General features: G+C 37.5%; 2 protein-coding genes across 4 annotated transcripts; one reads left to right on the top strand and one right to left on the bottom strand.

Moving 5' to 3' along the window:
- The first annotated feature begins 556 nt into the window (after window positions 1–556).
- LOC142552064 (uncharacterized) lies at window positions 557–4,109 on the top strand. 3 transcript variants are annotated; one of them, XM_075661686.1, is made up of 5 exons: window positions 557–1,193; window positions 1,844–2,154; window positions 2,241–2,297; window positions 2,947–3,371; window positions 3,607–4,109. In XM_075661686.1, exons 1-5 carry the CDS (start codon window positions 838–840, stop codon window positions 3,862–3,864), a joined length of 1,407 nt encoding a protein of 468 aa, XP_075517801.1. In that variant the 5' UTR covers window positions 557–837; the 3' UTR covers window positions 3,865–4,109. The 3 variants fall into 3 exon arrangements, with proteins under 3 accessions (XP_075517801.1, XP_075517784.1, XP_075517791.1); XM_075661669.1 differs by having other exon boundaries at window positions 2,944–3,371; XM_075661676.1 differs by having other exon boundaries at window positions 2,944–3,375; window positions 3,614–4,109.
- On the bottom strand, window positions 4,049–6,609 carry LOC142552055 (pentatricopeptide repeat-containing protein At2g44880-like). The gene has a single exon (XM_075661659.1). The coding sequence runs from the start codon at window positions 6,454–6,456 to the stop codon at window positions 4,627–4,629; it is 1,830 nt and encodes a 609-aa protein (XP_075517774.1). The 5' UTR covers window positions 6,457–6,609; the 3' UTR covers window positions 4,049–4,626.
- Window positions 6,610–18,414: the final 11,805 nt, after the last annotated feature.

Here is an 18,414-nt window from a genome sequence, read left to right as displayed (position 1 = left end):
CATTGGGTAGTATGAGATCATTGATTTTTTCGGTTTGAAACCGAAATAAACCAAGAAAAATGAACTATCTTGGTCAGGTTTTATGATACAAAAGTCCCAGATTGATAGCATATCAGACGAGCTATATATTTATATTTTTAATGCATTAGATGTCCATATTTGGTATCTTATTTATTAGAAATAAATTGCGCTGACAAATTAATGAAACTATCTTTCTAGTGAGTTCACGTGGTGTAGCATGATCTCGTTAGATTATCTATGCTTTTTGGTGTATGCGGAAATATGGTAAGTTGTAACACAATCTTGTTAATATACAAGGCAGTTCGTATACCAGCATTTGGAAAAGTTTCTTTTTACGCAACTCGTTAGAACCTTTTTCTTGCATTGATTAAGTGATCTTTTTCTCGCTTTAATTAACTACGACTGGGCTTGTGGATTTAAGGGTTTGGAGATTAAACCTAACAAATGCAATCTGGCCTTTTTGAACCATTTGATTTGAGTTTCAGATGCGACCATCTCACTACATACACATACATTAAATCAAGGTTGAGTGGACAGTACTGTTACTTTATTTCATTCCAGTGTTACATCCCTTGCATAGTGAACTCTGAAGCCCGTTGCTTAATTTTAGTAACTTATATCATACGGATTTTATATTTCTACCACTTCTTATTCTGATTACGATTTTCTAAAGCAACCGCACTAGTAAAATGCTTTTTCCCCACCTTTTCAGGTGTTATTTTTTCTTGTTTGACACGTTCACGAAATGAGATATTTTTGATTGTATAGCACACTAAAATCATGGTGTAGCAATTGGAGAGGAATTAGAAACAAAACATGGAGGCTTCAACCTACATGCCAAGTGGAATTTTCGCTAAAGAACTTGAAGACGAACTTATGAAATTTACAGCTAGTTACGAGGACTGTAAAGTCAACACACGCTCGGCTGAGCAGAGCGAAGAAGTCCAAGGTAATGATGATGTGGATGTTAACATTACGGACTGCACGAAATCTGGTGGCCGTGAGCTTGTTGCTGCAGAATACCATGACACAACAGAGAGCTCAAGTTCCTTTGGTAACAGTGACACCGACGATATTGACCCGTTGGATGATTCTGAAATTACGTCGGATTTTCATGGCGACGCTGCATCATCTCTGGGTTTTGATGGATTTGGTGAACCATTTAGAATGAGGTTTGTTTTATGTTCTTTATTTCTCTTTATGACATTTCTTGTCAAAACTAGGCATTTACTCCTTGTAAAGAAAAGAAATCATAAGAAACTGGGAAGTGGACTGGCTATTTTGGGTTGGCAGTTGAAGAAATTGCTTGAACTACGGTTTTCAGTGCTGAAATTGCTCTGATCTGATCCTATATTTTGTTTGGTTTAAAGTGATTAGATGTATAGAGTGAACGTAATGCTTCACCTCATCTGAGATTAGTCATTAAAAAAAATCCATGTCTTGGGATTGAAGCACCATAATGAGCATTAATAAATTTGAACTTTCTGCAGTATGTTATCTTTTATCTTACACAAAGGTAGAGAATCTATTATAAAAACATTGAGTTATATAAGATGTGGCCAACTGTAGACCGTAGTTTCATAATTTGGGGGTGAATTTGGAGCTTGCTGCGTGTGTCCACACTAGAAGTGAATGAGATATCAGGATATCAGTGCTTTGAGCAGGCCAACTTGGTTTTCATTCTTTCTACTTTGATTTCTTTTTCTGGCCTCTTATGAATCAAACATACTCAAAAATTGTAATTTCATCTTCATATTTAGTGCTTGTCAATATGTTTCCATGATTATCATCGCATGCGGCATATATTTGTTGCAATATTTAGGAAGAAAAAGGTGACTGGTCATTGGAGATCATTTATCCAACCTCTGATGTGGCGATGTAAATGGGCTGAATTGCAAATTCGTAAGTTTGAATCACAAGCCCGAAGATACGACAGAGAACTTGAGGAATACAGTCAGCGAAAGAAGGATCAATTGCAGAATCCTTCATTGGAATTTGTCGGTGTGAAATCCCTTCATTGTACATCCAGCAATGCTAGAAATGATATTTACATGAGGAAGAAAAGAAAACGAACCGAAGACACAATGGATATAGCATCATATATGTCTCACCATAACTTGCTTTCATATCATGGTACATATTTTGTTCTTCATTTTTTGTGAGTTCAGTTGATTTTTGTATTTGTCTGAAGTTAAGGATCTTCATGTGCCATTTTGCAGAGAGTAAGAGGTCTTCAGGTAAGGGTCTCCTCAAGGACGATGAATTAAGGAATCGAGGTGAGAATTGACATTTTCAGTTGGTCTTAATTATCCAACCGTGATATACGTAATATGAATAGCTAGTGTCATATGACGATACAAAAGCGTTGACCCCTTTTTCTTTATTCTTATTTGTCATTTTGGGCTTATTCAATTGGTTCCGTTGGTTTCTAAGCTTTTGTTATGCCCTTGTTGCCCCACCTATTCTTTCAATTACATTTTTAAGAGCTGGTCTCTAGTACCTACTTTGGGCTATCATCATATTATCCCCTCATAACTTGTTATTGGATATTAAGTTAGTTGTGCTTATTCCAATCGGTAAAATATTTTCAGTTTGCTCCATTTTGCATGTGCCATGTGCTTTTGATTGGAGATGGGGTGGTGCGTTGGATATCAATTTAGTTGAGTTTATTACGTTCACCAGAACATTGTAGTTCGCTTCTTTTTGTTAGTGCATTGCGCATTGATTTGGAGACTCTGGTGATTTTACATTTTTCTTAAATTTGTTTTATTATGTGATTGAATTTGACAGGAGAGAGAAATGAGACATATAAGGTTGATTTGACATGAGATAGATGTGATCATACTTTTAGAATGATCATAAAACTGTAATAATTTTGACAGAAACTCGTTGTGCTGATACCTCATTTTTAATATTTTGTAGCAGTGGCAACTCAAAAAGTCAACGTTAATAATGAGTTGTGGGCCCGTGATGAACAGCTCTTCCTTGAGCCCGGAGATGGTGATAATCCTCTGGAAGTCATACTTGGAAAGATTGAATTTGTACGATCACGAGTTGTTAAAATGAAGAGTAGAGTTGAGAAGGTGATGAGTGAAAATGCCGGAAAGTTTTCTTTCATGGATGACTCAAGCAAGCTTATTCCATTTAGTGCTCTGATAGCCTCTCCTCAACATACTTCTCCAAACAATGGGGACAAAATGCCTGTAGGAACTTACATTGATTCTCAGCTTAAGGTGGAGCATAACACGAGTGATGCACTTGTACCTGAAAATAGAGACACAATTAATGAAGTGATTCCTGGAGTAAATGGAAGGACTAATCATGTTAGTTTTACCAACACATACAAAAAAGTGAGTTACATTTTATGTTTCCTCGCCTCAAGGTTGTTTTAACTAATCTTTAAAAACAATTTTCAGCAATATACTCTCTCGAGATTATTCCTTTTGAATCCTTTGCTTTTGCATGTGTGTAGCCGTTGGAATCGCGAGCGAGAATACATTTTGTGAATATGTGTTGGTAGTTCTTTATGATATACTCCTCTTTTCTTGATCCTTCTTTGTTTAATCATCTCTAAAATGCTCTCAGGGAGAAGAAGACATTCTCATTGACAATAAGAGGGTGAAGGAAGAGATGAATAGCTTTGAGGAAGTAAAGATTGAGCCAACCCGAAGTCCTTTGGTGCTAAAGGAGGAGCTAGCTAGCACCAGCCCTCAAGTTCGAACAGCAGTCAATCCCCCCACAAACAATCAAACACCACCTATAATGCGTTCTATATCAAGGCTTACGGCCCCTAAAACCCAGAGAAAGAGTCGTAAAAGAAGAGGTGCTGGTCAGAGGCATTGAAGATCCACAGGTTAACCTCTCCTAGGTTGGGACATGGTTTTCGCTTGTCTAAGCGGTATTGGAATGGAGGAAACTAATGTTACAGCAGAAATTGTCGATATTTGTTGCCTTTTTCAGTTTGTAAATTCTTAAGTTCTATTCTTTGTTCTGAGTGACTGGGAAATTGGAAAGATTGCGTATAGTCTGCAGGAAGTGTGAATTATATTGATTTGCTTGACTTATATATAAACTCACATTTCATAAAATTGTGTGCAATCCTATGGTGATATCTACAAATCCTCTCATTTCAATTCCCGTGTCAAATGCAAACCCTCTGAATGCTAGATGCTAGTTCCTCCACTGATGTTTTAGCATGTTTATGAGACATCTAAATATGGTTCACGTGTTTGGAAATTGAGCCAATATGATGTAGGATGTAGCATCAGGTAGATGTCAAATGCTGTTAAGTACTTTGCTGGCACCTCAGTATCTTCGTTTGTCAAACGCCATCCATTTCCACATCTTCTTAACTCGAAATGTGCAGCATCAGAGGGATGGAAATATTTTGATGTTCTGGTTTAGATCCTTCGAATCATTAAGATTTACCATTGATTCTCACACCAAAACATGGGTGTCACTTTCACATGCATCTGTTTTTTCTTTGACACCAATTGACTTGCTCCTTTTTTTGTCTGGAGTTATCTATGCAACAACTCAGAACCATGCTATTTGAACACTTTTGGGCACTTCAATTCACGCTTCAGATTAAGAATTATACCCCCATTAAGTTTCACTCACTTTCCACTCTACACTGAGATATGAATCCTTCCCCTTCATGTGCATCTGCAATTGATTCAACAATAAATGTGTCACCTCCAAGTGTGGATGCACCAGATCATCACCAGCGATAAACTCAAAAACCTGGCCTTTGATCTCAATTGCACTATATCCTACTTTTTTCTTAGCACCGTTGATTAACATCAAAGATTTGATTTGTTCCACGTCTTTCCATCTCTTCTCAGCTGCATACAAATTCCTCAACATTATGTAGTTACCGTCACAAAATGGCTCCATAATTATCACCTTTTTCATCACCCTCTCAGCTCTGATAACCTCCTTAGCGTAACCACAAGCAAATAGGAACGAACTTAATATGATCCCATTAGTCTCGTAAGGCATGTTATTTATCAATCTCTCAGCCTCATCCAAACACCCAGCCCTACCCAGTAGATCAACCATGCAACCATAATGCTCCACTTTAGGAGACAGCTTGAATTCTTCCATTTCATAGAACCATCTTCTTCCTTCCTCCACTAAACCACCATGGTTACAAGCTGACAGAACTCCAAGCATGGTGATCTCATCTGGTTTAAACCCTTTTCTTTTCATATCCAGAAACGCTTCTAATGCCTCCTTGGGACGCCCATTGAGTGCCAGTCCATTAATCAAAGCATTCCAAGTGCACACGCCTCTTCCAAGCACGTTATCAAAAACTCGTTTTGCTTTCTCGATTTCCCCAAATTTAGCATACATATCTACCAATGCTGCTGATACGCTTGCAGATGCATCCAGTTTCTTCCTCTTCACGAATTCATATACCCAATTCCCCATATCAAAAGCACCCAAATCTGCAATAGCTGGAAGAACACTGACAACAGTAACATCATCTGGTTCGAAAATTTTCTGGGCTAACAAGTTCTGGAACAAGATCAAAGCCTCATGGGATTGCTTATTCTGACAATACCCTCCAATCATTGCATTCCAAGAACATAAATTCCGCTCAGGCATCTCATCAAAGAACTGTCTACCTTCATCTATGTTGCCTTTGCTGCAGTACCCATCAATCATAGTAGTCCAAGAAATAATATTTTTCTCTGGCATTGTGTCAAATAGCATCTTAGCCAACACCATGTTCCCTAACTTAACATATCCATCGATCAACACATTATATGCAGCTGCATCTTTATCATTCTCGGGCATTGAATCAAAAAGGTCTTTTGCGTTGCCCATATCCCCAGCCTTCACATATCCGCTAGTTAGTGCGGTCCACGACACCGAATTCCTCTCAGTCATCTCATCAAATATTTTCCTCGCAGAACATATCTGCCCTAGCTTTCCATACATATCAATCAATGCAGTGGAAACATACAGATTAGACTTAAACCCATATTTAACCACATGAGCATGAACTTCCATTCCTTCCCACATTAAAAAGTTCAAACCACAACACTTTGCCAGCGTCGAGAAAGTATAGTTATCTGGCACAAAACCTTCGTTCTTCCTCAAACAAACATACAAGGAGATGGCTTCTAAGAATTGGCAAGAAATGAGGTGAGACTTCATCATGGTATTGCATAGGAAGGCATCAGACTTGTGCGGCATTAGATCAAACACCTGGCGGGCATGATGAATACCACAATGTGGTACAACGGCAGAGAGGGTGATGATGAGCTTTGTAACGAGGTTGAGGTTGGCCTCAAGGGCGTTTCGGAGCATGAAGGCTTGGATTTGGTGGAGGTTGGATTTTCCGAGGGTTTTCATTTGGAGGAAAGAAAGGCAAATCCTCTCTTTTGTGCTCCATATCCATGAAGTTTCGGATCCTACTCTACCCATAGTTGTATTCTTGAAATCATATCTCTTGCTTTCTTGCCATCTTGAATGATGTCTCACCCTACGATGACGAGGGAAAAGGGGGAGACAGGATGACAGTTATGTTGGTTCCCAAATGAATCAAATGATGATGACAAAGGTGACAATAACTTGCTTTTATATATATATATATATATATATATATATATATATATATATATATATATTTTTTTTTTTTTTTTTTTTGGGATAGTATCAAAGAGTTACAGTCGGGCCAGCAGAAAATCAAAATTTATCAAAAACTTAATCTAAAATTCCTGAAAATTTATGTTTTTATGATTATAAAGGCAATAATATGCCAAAATAGGGGTTATTCAGGACATGTTCAATGGATGAAATAACCATGTGCTTATATATTCATTTTTTATGGATAATTTTTTTTTGGATTTAATTGGAAAATATTATTTCCGTTCGGTTATAGTTTTATTTTAAGGCAAAAACTTGTGTGAGACGGTCTCACGGTTCGTATTTTGTGAAACATGTCTCTTATTTGAGTCATCCATGAAAAAGTATTACTTTTTATGCTAATAATATTACTTTTTATTGTGAATATCGGTACGGTTGACATGTCTCACAACAGACCTACTCTTATTTTAATTCCTGATGTTTTGTTTTCCTCTAGATTTATTACAATAAGTTAGATCAATTATAAATAGTTTATGATTGTTCTAATTACTTATGTTTTTACCCCTAGATCAATTATAATAATTAATTAGCTCAATTATAATAATTAGTTAGATCACTTAGTAGAGTATCGAAGTAGGATGCTTGTTTTGTTTAAGTGGGAGAACATGTTTAGTTTTAAAATTAAGATAATTTACAATTATATTGTGAATGGAGGGTAATCTTGTGATTTAGTTTTATTGTCATACTAACCAAATTTAGTTAATGTGGGGCCCTTAGCTCCTAATTGTTATTACAATACAATTTGATTAGGGTTAATTAATTACAGCGAAAAACGAGTTTAAATTTTCTTTACAGTGAGCCCAAAATATCTCTTCTATAATTTGAATACTAAAAATAGTTAATCACATATCATAAAACTCGCCCACACATAATCAAAACCAATCACATACAAATAACTCATATCTTCGTGACATGTCCCGGTATATAGATACATATATATACTGGGAAAAAAACATAAAACCTCAACTCAAACTGTGACTCCCTCCAGAAGTACCCTCACCGGCCTCCTGATATCCTGGAGTACCTGCCATTGTCCACACACAAAGACAACAACAGCCCCCCTTGGGGGTGAGCAAAGCTCCGTATGGAACAACCATCATATATACAACAGATATCTAAACGATGATATATGATATGCAATGCATGTATGTCGTGGAGGTATCAGGTCAAATGCTCATCCACTGAGCACATGTCAGAATCAATCGAATCGCTATCAAATCAATGCTCGAGCTGGCACACCGACCTCAATCAGGGATACTCGTATGATAGCGTCGACAAAGCGCCATCAAATCCCAAATCTCAATCAATCGTCGGGGCCACAAATGACTATGCTTTAAGGGTCATATAATACCAAACATAGCATTGTGTTCACAAACCCCAGAATCCAATCAAATCATATCAGGGTATCCAAGGATCATAACTCAACGTGCATGTCATGTATCGATGTATGCATCAAACGATTTGTGTTAACAAAATATTTATTTTATACATCGATATTCCAATCACAATGTCATGTATGCCACATCAAGTCATCACATAAGGGATATAGACACATATTTCCAATCAATTGAATCAAACATATATAATATGATACATATATCTGTCGTATGTTACCCGGTCGCAACATACCTCAATTCTTCTTTCTAGTTGATGTAGCTTGAAGATATCAGTATAACAATCTATCTAAATCAATAACATATTTATTTCAATCAATAACATCAGTCAAAATTAACAATATAAGTTTCAAATATCTTTTGAAACTTTGAAAATTCATATCAAATCGAAATCATAACATAATTCGATTCCAACTTCGAATACGAGTTTCTTGTCGGTTATTCTACCACATATAGGAATCTCGAATTCAAATACATGTTATTTCAGCACTTTAATATTTAGAGCTGCTGAAACTAAAAGAAATTTACCTCAAAAGGAAGCTCTCGACGCGAAGATTCCGAATCTATAATTTGTTTCGCGTTTGGACAACGTTTCAAAGTGATTTCGGACGATAGAAATCGATTTTCTTTCTCTTTTTCGAAGTTGCTAAATGAGGAATGAAGAAGAAATGAATCAAAAGACTCATTCTTATCTCCACCGCTCTCGCGCTCGGGCGATAGAATTCTCGCGCCCGAACGCGAGACATTCTGTCCCCGAGTGTCAATTGCACCGCGCTCGGGCGGTAAAAAACTATCGCTCGGGCACGGAACGTTCTGTCCGAGCACTAACATATTCTACACTGGCGCTCGGGCGGTCATCTTCTACCGCTCGGGTGCCACACGTTCTGTACAATTACCCAACTTTTGGTACACTGGCTCTAAGGCCCGAGATTATATCATTTTAATTCGAAATTATTTAATTTACGAATTTTGGAATGATGAATTAGATTCCATGGTTTTGTAATTAATTAGGATTGAAATGGAATTTAAAAGAGTTATTGAGGACCAAATTGCAAATAGTGAAGATTTCAGGGGCTAAATTGCAATTATGGATTGAGTGAGACACTTGTCTCCACCATGTAATTGGATATATAATTGCTTTCATTCTTTCATACTTTCAACAGCAACAACCGAGCAAAATTTCCATAGAATCCCTTCAAGTTCTTTATATACTAGAATTGTGATTTTGAAAGATCTGGCCTTCAGATTTTCGATCCGAGCACAGTTCTGTGATCCTCTCGTCAATAGCTTCAAAAGGACGTAAGTTTTATTATGTTTTATCATGATTCAAAAATTATGATATTGGAGGAATTATTATTTGATCATTATTATGTGTTCTGAGAATACTAGACATCGTAGAATCGAAGTCAAATCGAAGAACAAGTTGATTATGGAATTGTTATGATTTTCTGATTTTATCGATTGAAATTGAACAGATTTGGATTATTGATTGATTACAGATTGTAGCGGATATGAGTTATGATTTGTAATTGATATATATTGATATTGTATTGACGGAGTTATCGGGATTATGCCGTTATGCCGTTAATTTTGAATTAGAGTCAAATTGATCAGATTCAGTATTGAATTGAGAATGAAAGATTGATATTATTATTCTTGATATATCGTTTCAGATTTACAGAGACAGTATTGAGTTCAGAACTGATATTACTTCAGACCGAGACTACAAACGAAAGGTATAAGTCAATGTGGTATTGGGAGATCGACTCAAGTAGGATATACTTGAGTTTCCCTAAATCACATACTTATTGTTGTTATATGCCTGGATTTGATTTTATATGCTGTTCTATTGATTTATAGGAAGCATGTATTAGACGAGTGATCTTGTGACAGAAGTGCCTGATAGTGGTAGGATCGCCACGGGCACATTGCACGATGTCACAAGATAGTGAATTGGCGATAGTGCCACAGTCTGTGACGGATAGGTCAAGACACCGGATGTTTGGTTATATCGATTGAATAGAATTGGAGTTTCTTCTATTACTGAATTCGATATAGGAACGCTAACGTCTGGAAACCGGGATCCCTAGACTAGGATTGAGTCTAGTCTGAGTCGTGGAGTCACGAGTAGGATTGATAGTTTGATATATATCTGATGTCTGCTTCATGCTTTATATTGATTATATGATTGCATGTTCGTTGATTTATACTGAGATTATATTCTCACCGGAATTATCCGGCTGTTGTCTTGTTTGTATGTGTACATGACAACAGGTGGGACAAGATCAGGGTCCAGGAGATGAGGAGAGATCGTGATAGAGTGGAGACTTCGGACTTTGATGTGTATAGGGTTTTGACACTTGATAATTAGATATTGAACCTTAGTTTTTACTGATTTGTAGACGGTACAGGACTTGTACTTTATTTTATACTGAGTTGTATATTAGTTTGATTTCACTACATTCCGCATTAAAAAGAAAAAAAATGTATGACCCTAATTATCTGATTAGTAAATTGATCCTGATGACGATTAAAAATTGATTAGCGTCCGGGTCCCCACAACAGGTGGTATCAGAGCCATATATCCTTTAGACTGAGATAGAAGCTAGTGAGCGGGGTAGAATGAATTTTCTTTCCTTGCATGTGATTGCTAGCATGATTTATTGCTTGTTGATACATGTTACTTGATTTATCGGATTTCATATAGTAATATGCATTATTGAGGTTGAATCAGAACCGATTCTTGATAAGCTGTAAGATGATCAGAGGAGGACTGAAACTTGAAACAAGTTGTGGTATCTGGTCACTAATCCTTGTGATAATTAGATTAGCTCCTCGAAGAATCCAAGCACAGGGAAGTATATTGATTGATCAGATGGATGTATTAGAAACTCCGATAGAAGTACAGTTGAGGAGGTTTCAGTCATTCCAACCGCCGATTTTGAAGGGCACTGAGACGACTGTTGATTGTGAGGATTGGCTGGATGATATAGAGATACTGTTTAATTCACTTGAGTATCCAGATGAACGTAGACTCAAACTGATTGGACATTAGTTACAGGAAGTCGCAAGAAGTTGGTGGATTGCAACCAAAGAAGCCTTGGAACAGAGTGGTACAGTGATTACTTGGAAAATCTTCAAAGTTGAGTTCTATAAAAGGGTTTTCCCAAGTTCGTACCAAGAAGATAAGAGGGTAGAATTTGAAAATCTGAGACAGGGTCAGCTAAGCATTGAAGAATATGTTGCTCAATTTTCTACCTTGCTACGTTTTGCACCTCACGTGACCGGGAATGATGAAGCTGTGACTGATCAGTTTGTTAAGGGATTGAATCCTGAAATACTGACCTTGGTGAACACAGGCCGACCCTATACTTTTGCTGATGCTCTGGGTAGAGCCAAGAGAGCTGAAGCCAGTCTGATGAGACAGAAAGGAGCTTCGTTTGCGCCTCTAGCATCGAGACTCGGATTTGAGACTGGTAGTAGCAGTGGTGGGAAGAAAGACGATTTGAAAGCCCGAAAGAAGCAGTTTAAGAAGTTAGGCAGCAGTCTTTCTAGCTCCAGTAGTTCGAGTCAGAGTTATACTGGGGTTTATTGCAGAATCTGCGGAGGAAGACATCCCACTGAGCAATGCCAAGGAGTATTTGGTAGTTGCCATATCTGCAAACGATCCGGACATTTTGCGAGAGTATGTTCACAGAGAGGTTCCCGAAGATTCCAGGGAGCAGAAGCATCTGGTGGTAGTGACAGAGGAACAGATCCTGGATGCACTTGACGATATAGTAGCAGGTACTTATTCTTTTATGATTATTACGCGTATGTATTGAGAGACATTCATATATCCTACCCCCGATTTCTGAAAGAATTGCATTGATGTATGCTTTATCTGTTGAGTCATTGTCTGCGGTAGTTGTTATATCTTTACCTTTTAGGAAGAGTTTTGATATCAGTGAATTCTGTGAAATATTATATACTGCAGTAAGATAAGAATGAGATTGAGTTAGGCTGTGTTGTACTTGTGTTGTCTGATTCTGACCGCATCATTGATATGATATGTTGACCAAGTACAGAGCTACTACAGACCGATCCTAGAAGATGGTAAGATTCGGACCTGACGTGCCGAAGAGTGAACATTGTACGGTAAGTAATCTAGATTTAGAATTCCTTTGACATCCGTATTATTTCTGACTCGATGATTATCGAAAAGAGCGGAGAGACTCCTTATGTACTCAGTTGATTACTGAAATCGAGTCTATTCTTGGCTGATTTACCAATGGCATGAGTGTTGCTATTGTTTCCAGATGATATTCCGGGTTTGCCTTCAGTCAGGGAGATTGATGTCCGCCTTGACTTGATACCAGGTAAAGTTTCTTTTCTTTAGAACTTTGTACAGAATGGAACCGATAGAACTGAAAGAATTGAAAAATCAGTTTGAAGATTACTGGCCAAGAGTTACCTCTGATTGAGTGTTTATCGTTGGGATGTATCAGCTATGTTTATGAGTTGATTAACTCTGTATTCAGAAATATTTTGATGATTATATGCTTGTGTTAGCTGTGATATTCTGATATATTGGAAGAATATGATTGATTTTGTTGAATATTCTGAGAACTGAGATGTGATATACAGAAACTGCTGAGATGTGAATCTGGACTGAGACAGATTATATTCAGAGTATGTGACATCGGAAGACGATATATCTGTTGATTTGAGTACAGTGAGGCCGTGATCAGTTGGCCGAGATTAACGACAGCGTCAGATATTTGCAGTTGAATGAGGTTGCAGGCTATTGTATATGACTGTTGTGTTGAATCTGATTGAGAATTGTTATTTTTCTGAATCGGTATTTGAGACAGATTGCAAACAGTTGAGACTCGATATTGTGCAAGCCGAATCAGAACTGATTTTGAGAATTAAAGCCGTTCAGGAAGTTGATCAGAATGTACAGAACTCGATATCAATAGTCAGAGCAGGGCATCGATCAGAATATCAGGTATATGATACTGAATTGTATATGAACAACTGATTGATTGTGCCATATGTGTCGGATTTGAAACAACAGGTAGTGTCAGATATGTACAGTAATTGATTTAGCATTTATCCTGATGGTAGGAAAATGTATGATAAATTGAAAAGATCGATTTTGGTAGAAACAGATGAGCTCAGATATGACAGAGTCTGTATTGAAATGTATGAATTGCCAATAGGTGAAGGCTGAAAGAAAGAAACCAGGAGGATTGTTGCAGAGTTTATCGATTCCTGAATAGAAATGGGATCACATTTCCATGGACTTCGTGACGCAGTTACCACGTTCCTTCAGAGGTTGTGATGCAATTTGAGTCGTGATTGACAGATTGACCAAATCAGCATGCTTCATTTCGTATTAGATGACGTGCAGATATGACCAAATGACCGAAATCTATGTCAGAGAAGTGGTCAGATTGCACGGAGTGCCAAAGTCGATTGTATTAGACCGTGATCCTCGGTTTACTTCATACTTTTGGCAGAGTTTGCAGCAGGCTCTAGCTACGAAGTTACATCTGAGTACCGCATATCATCCACAGACCGACGGACAGTCAGAGTGGACTATCCAGACACTGTAAGATATGATGAGAGCTGTAGTGCTTGATTTTAGAACTAGTTGGCAAGATGCATTGCCACTTTGTGAGTTTTCGTACAATAACAGCTATTAGACGAGTATTGAGATGGCTCCGTTTGAAGCATTGTACGGTAAGAAGTGCAGATCCCCTCTGTATTGAGAGGATATCTCTGAGGTACTTGAGTTTGGACCTAATATGATTAGAGATATGACAGAAAAAGTGAAGCTGATTCAGAAGAGAATGAAGACATCTCAGGACAGACAAGCTAAATATGCCAATGTTCGACGTAGACCGTTGGTATTTGAGGCAAGAGACCGAGTATTTTTAAAGATTTACCTTTCAGAGGAGTTGTCAGATTTGGCAAGAAATGGAAGCTATCTCCACGATATATTGGGCCGTACGAGATTCTCGAGAAGATAGGAGATCGTGCATATCGACTCGCATTACCGCCTTCTTTATCTGGAATACATGATGTCTTTCATGTATCTATATTACGGAAGTATCTCCCTGATGATTCTCATATTATTCAGACAGACGAGGCCGAAGTTGATGAAAGTCTGAGTTATGTTGAGAAACCGATTCAGATTCTCGATCGTAAATAAAAGCAACTCAGAACGAAGACTATTCCACTTATGAAAATTCAATGGAGTCGTCACGGCATTGAAAAAGCTACTTGGGAGACTGAATCAGATATGAGACTGAAATTCCCAGAGTTATTCCACTGATGTGAGTTACCTATTTCAGTTTCTGTTATTTCTGATTTGATTGCATGTGATATGATTGCTTGAGATTTCGAGGACGAAATCATGTCTCAGAGTGGGAGAATTGTAAGGCCCAAGATTATATCATTTTAATCCGAAATTATTTAATTTACGAATTTTGGAATGATGAATTAGATTCCATGGTTTTGTAATTAATTAGGATTGCAATGGAATTAAAAAGAGTTATTGAGGACCAAATTGCAAATAGTGAAGATTTCAGGGGCTAAATTGCAATTATGGATTGAGTGGGACACTTGTCTCCACCATGTAATTGGATATATAATTGCTTTCATTTTTTCATACTTTCAACAGCAACAACCGAGCAAAATTTCCATAGAATCCCTTCAAGTTCTTTATATACTAGAATTGTGATTTTGAAAGATCCGGCCTTCAGATTTTTGATCCGAGCACAGTTCTGTGATCCTCTCGTCAATAGCTTCAAAAGGACGTAAGTTTTATTATGTTTTATCATGATTCAAAAATTATGATATTGGAGGAATTATTATTTGATCATTATTATGTGTTCTGAGAATACTAGACATCGTAGAATCGAAGTCAAATCGAAGAACAAGTTGATTTTGGAATTGTTATGATTTTCTGATTTTATCGATTGAAATTGAACAGATTTGGATTATTGATTGATTACAGATTGTAGCGGATATGAGTTATGATTTGTAATTGATATATGTTGATATTGTATTGACGGAGTTATGGGGATTGTGCCGTTATGCCGTTGATTTTGAATTAGAGTCAAATTGATCAGATTCAGTATTGAATTGAGAATGGAAGACTGATATTATTATTCTCGATATATCGTTTCAGATTTACAGAGACAGACTTGAGTTCAGAACTGATATTGCTTCAGACCGAGACTACAAACGAAAGGTATAAGTCAATGTGGTATTGGGAGATCGGCTCAAGTAGGATATACTTGAGTTTCCCTAAATCACATACTTATTGTTGTTATATGCCTTGATTTGATTTTATATGATGTTCTATTGATTTATAGGAAGCATGTATTAGACGAGTATTAGACGAGTGATCTTGTGACAGAAGTGCCTGATAGTGGTGGGATCGCCACGGGCACATTGCACGATGTCACAAGATAGTGAATTGGCGATAGTGCCACAGTCTGTGACGGATAGGTCAAGACACCGGATGTTTGGTTATATCGATTGAATAGAATTGGAGTTTCTTCTATTACTGAATTCGATATAGGAATGCTAACGTCTGGAAACCGGGATCCCTAGACTAGGATTGAGTCTAGTTTGAGTCATGGAGTCACGAGTAGGATTGATAGTTTGATATATATCTGATGTCTGCTTCATGCTTTATATTGATTATATGATTGCATGTTCGTTGATTTATACTGGGATTATATTCTCACCGGAATTATCCGGCTGTTGTCTTGTTTGTATGTGTACATGACAACATGTGGGACATGATCAGGGTCCATGAGATGAGGGGAGATCGTGATAGAGTGGAGACTTCGGACTTTAATGTATATAGGGTTTTGACACTTGATAATTAGATATTGAACCTTAGTTTTTACTGATTTGTAGACGGTACAGGACTTGTACTTTATTTTATACTGAGTTGTATATTAGTTTGATTTCACTACATTCCGCATTAAAAAGAAAAAAATTGTATGACCCTAATTATCTGATTAGTAAATTGATCCTGATGACGATTAAGAATTGATTAGCGTCCGGGTCCCCACACTGGCGCTCGGGCGGTCATTTTCTACCGCTCGGGCGCCAGATGTTCTTTCCAAAATATTGGTTTTGTATTGTATTGGCGTCCGGCTTCTCCACTCGAGCTCTTACAACTTCAATTCTGTTAATTAATCAATATCTAGTACGCTATTTCATTATCAACACTTATTTTCTCATTTTCATGGTCATGCTATACATCATATACCTAATCACGTGATAATTTCATAAATTATCGATAATCATCATAGGATTTACGATAATACGATACACGGTCCTTACATTTCTCCCCCATTTAAAAGATTTCGTCCTCGAAATCTCAAATATCTCTATATACATAAAATTGACAAACATATATATATGTCACCAGTTATAGTACATATCAAAACTAAAATCAGTAAACGGATCAGTATACATTGAATACAACGGGACAGGTGGAACAACATCAAACAAGTGCGGATATGATTCTCGCATCTTGCTTTCCAACTCCCACGTCGACTCTTCCACACCATGCCGTGTCCATTGTACTCGAACTAAAGGAATCGATTTATTACGCAATATCTTCTCCTTTCGATCCATAATGCGAACAGGTTGTTCGACATAGGAAAGAGAAGGATCAAGTTCAACTTCATCAGGTGCAAGTACATGTGATGGATCTGGTTCATATTTCCTCAGCATAGAAACATGAAATACATCGTGAATGACAGATAAAGCTGGTGGCAATGCCAACCGATAAGCAAGATCACCAATTCGATCAAGAATCTCGTATGGACCAACATAACGAGGAGATAATTTACCTCGCATGCCAAATTGAACAGTGCCTCTAAAGGGAGATATTTTCAAAAATACTTTGTCACCTTTCTGGAATTCCAAGGGTCGTCTTCGTTTATTCGCATAACTTGTTTGACGATCCTGAGCAGCTTTCATTCGCTGTCGAATCAACTGGACCTTATCATTCATTTCATGTATCATTTCAGGTCCAGTCATTTGTCTCTCACCAATTTCATCCCAGAATAACGGTTATCTACATCGTCTCCCATATAGAGCTTCAAAAGGTGTCTTACCAATACTCGTTCAAAAGCTATTTTTATAAGAGAATGACTCATTTATACATCGAGAATATTGTGAGACTGCACGGTGTTCCAGTCTCGATTGTATCTGATCGTGATCCCAGATTTACTTCTAAATTCTGGAGCAGTTTCCAAGAAGATATGGGTACGCGTTTGGCTATGAGTACTGCTTATCATCCTCAAACTGATGGCCAAACCGAGCGTACGATTCAAACGTTAGAAGATATGTTACGTGCGATAGTGATGGATTTCAAAATGGAATGGCAAGATACCTTACCACTCAGTGTGGGGCCCTTAGCTCCTAATCGTTATTACAATACAATTTGATTAGGGTTAATTGATTACAGCGGAAAACGAGTTTAAATTTTCTTTACAATGAGCCCAAAATATCTCTTCTATAATTTGAATACTAAAAATAGTATTTAATCCCATATCATAAAACTCGCCCACACATAATCAAAACCAATCACATACAAACAACTCATATCTTCGGGACATGCCCCGGTATTTAGATACATATATATACTGGAAACAAAACATAAAACCTCAACTCAAACTGTGACTCCCTCCAGAAGTACCCTCTCCTGCCTCCTGATATCCTGGAGTACCTGCCATTGTCCACACACAAAGACAACAACAGCCCCCTTGGGGGTGTGCAAAGCTCCGTATGGAACAACCATCATATATACAATAGATATCTAAACGATGATATATGATATGCAATGCATGTATGTCGTGGAGGTATCAGGTCAAATGTCCATCCACTGAGCACATGTCAGAATCAATCGAATCGCTATCAAATCAATGCTCGAGCTGGCACACCGGTCTCAATCAGGGATACTCGTATGGTAGCGTCGACAAAGCGCCATCAAATCCCAAATCTCAATCAATCGTCGGGGCCACAAATGACTATGCTTTAAGGGTCATATAATACCAAACATAGCATTGTGTTCACAAACCCCAGAATCCAATCAAATCATATCAGGGTATCCAAGGATCATAGCTCAACGTGCATGTCATGTATCGATGTATGCATCAAACGATTTGTGTTAACAAAATATTTATTTTATACATCGATATTCCAATCACAATGTCATGTATGCCACATCAAGTCATTACATAAGGCATATAGACACATATTTCCAATCAATTGAATCAAACATATATCATATGATACAGATATCTGTCGTATGTTATCCGAT

The sequence above is a fragment of the Primulina tabacum genome, chromosome 1, assembly GCF_025594145.1.
Source record: "Primulina tabacum isolate GXHZ01 chromosome 1, ASM2559414v2, whole genome shotgun sequence".
NCBI classification, from domain to species: Eukaryota; Viridiplantae; Streptophyta; class Magnoliopsida; order Lamiales; family Gesneriaceae; genus Primulina; species Primulina tabacum.
This window is presented reverse-complemented; position numbering and strand designations above follow the sequence as displayed.

Coding starts and splice junctions, on each gene's coding strand:
- LOC142552064 (XM_075661669.1), top strand. CDS start 838: ATGGAGGCTTCAACCTACATGCCAAGTGGAATTTTCGCTAAAGAACTT. Junction 1,194..1,843: donor GGTGAACCATTTAGAATGAG/GTTTGTTTTATG, acceptor TGCAATATTTAG/GAAGAAAAAGGTGACTGGTC. Junction 3,372..3,606: donor TTACCAACACATACAAAAAA/GTGAGTTACATT, acceptor AAATGCTCTCAG/GGAGAAGAAGACATTCTCAT.
- LOC142552055 (XM_075661659.1), bottom strand. CDS start 6,456: ATGGGTAGAGTAGGATCCGAAACTTCATGGATATGGAGCACAAAAGAG.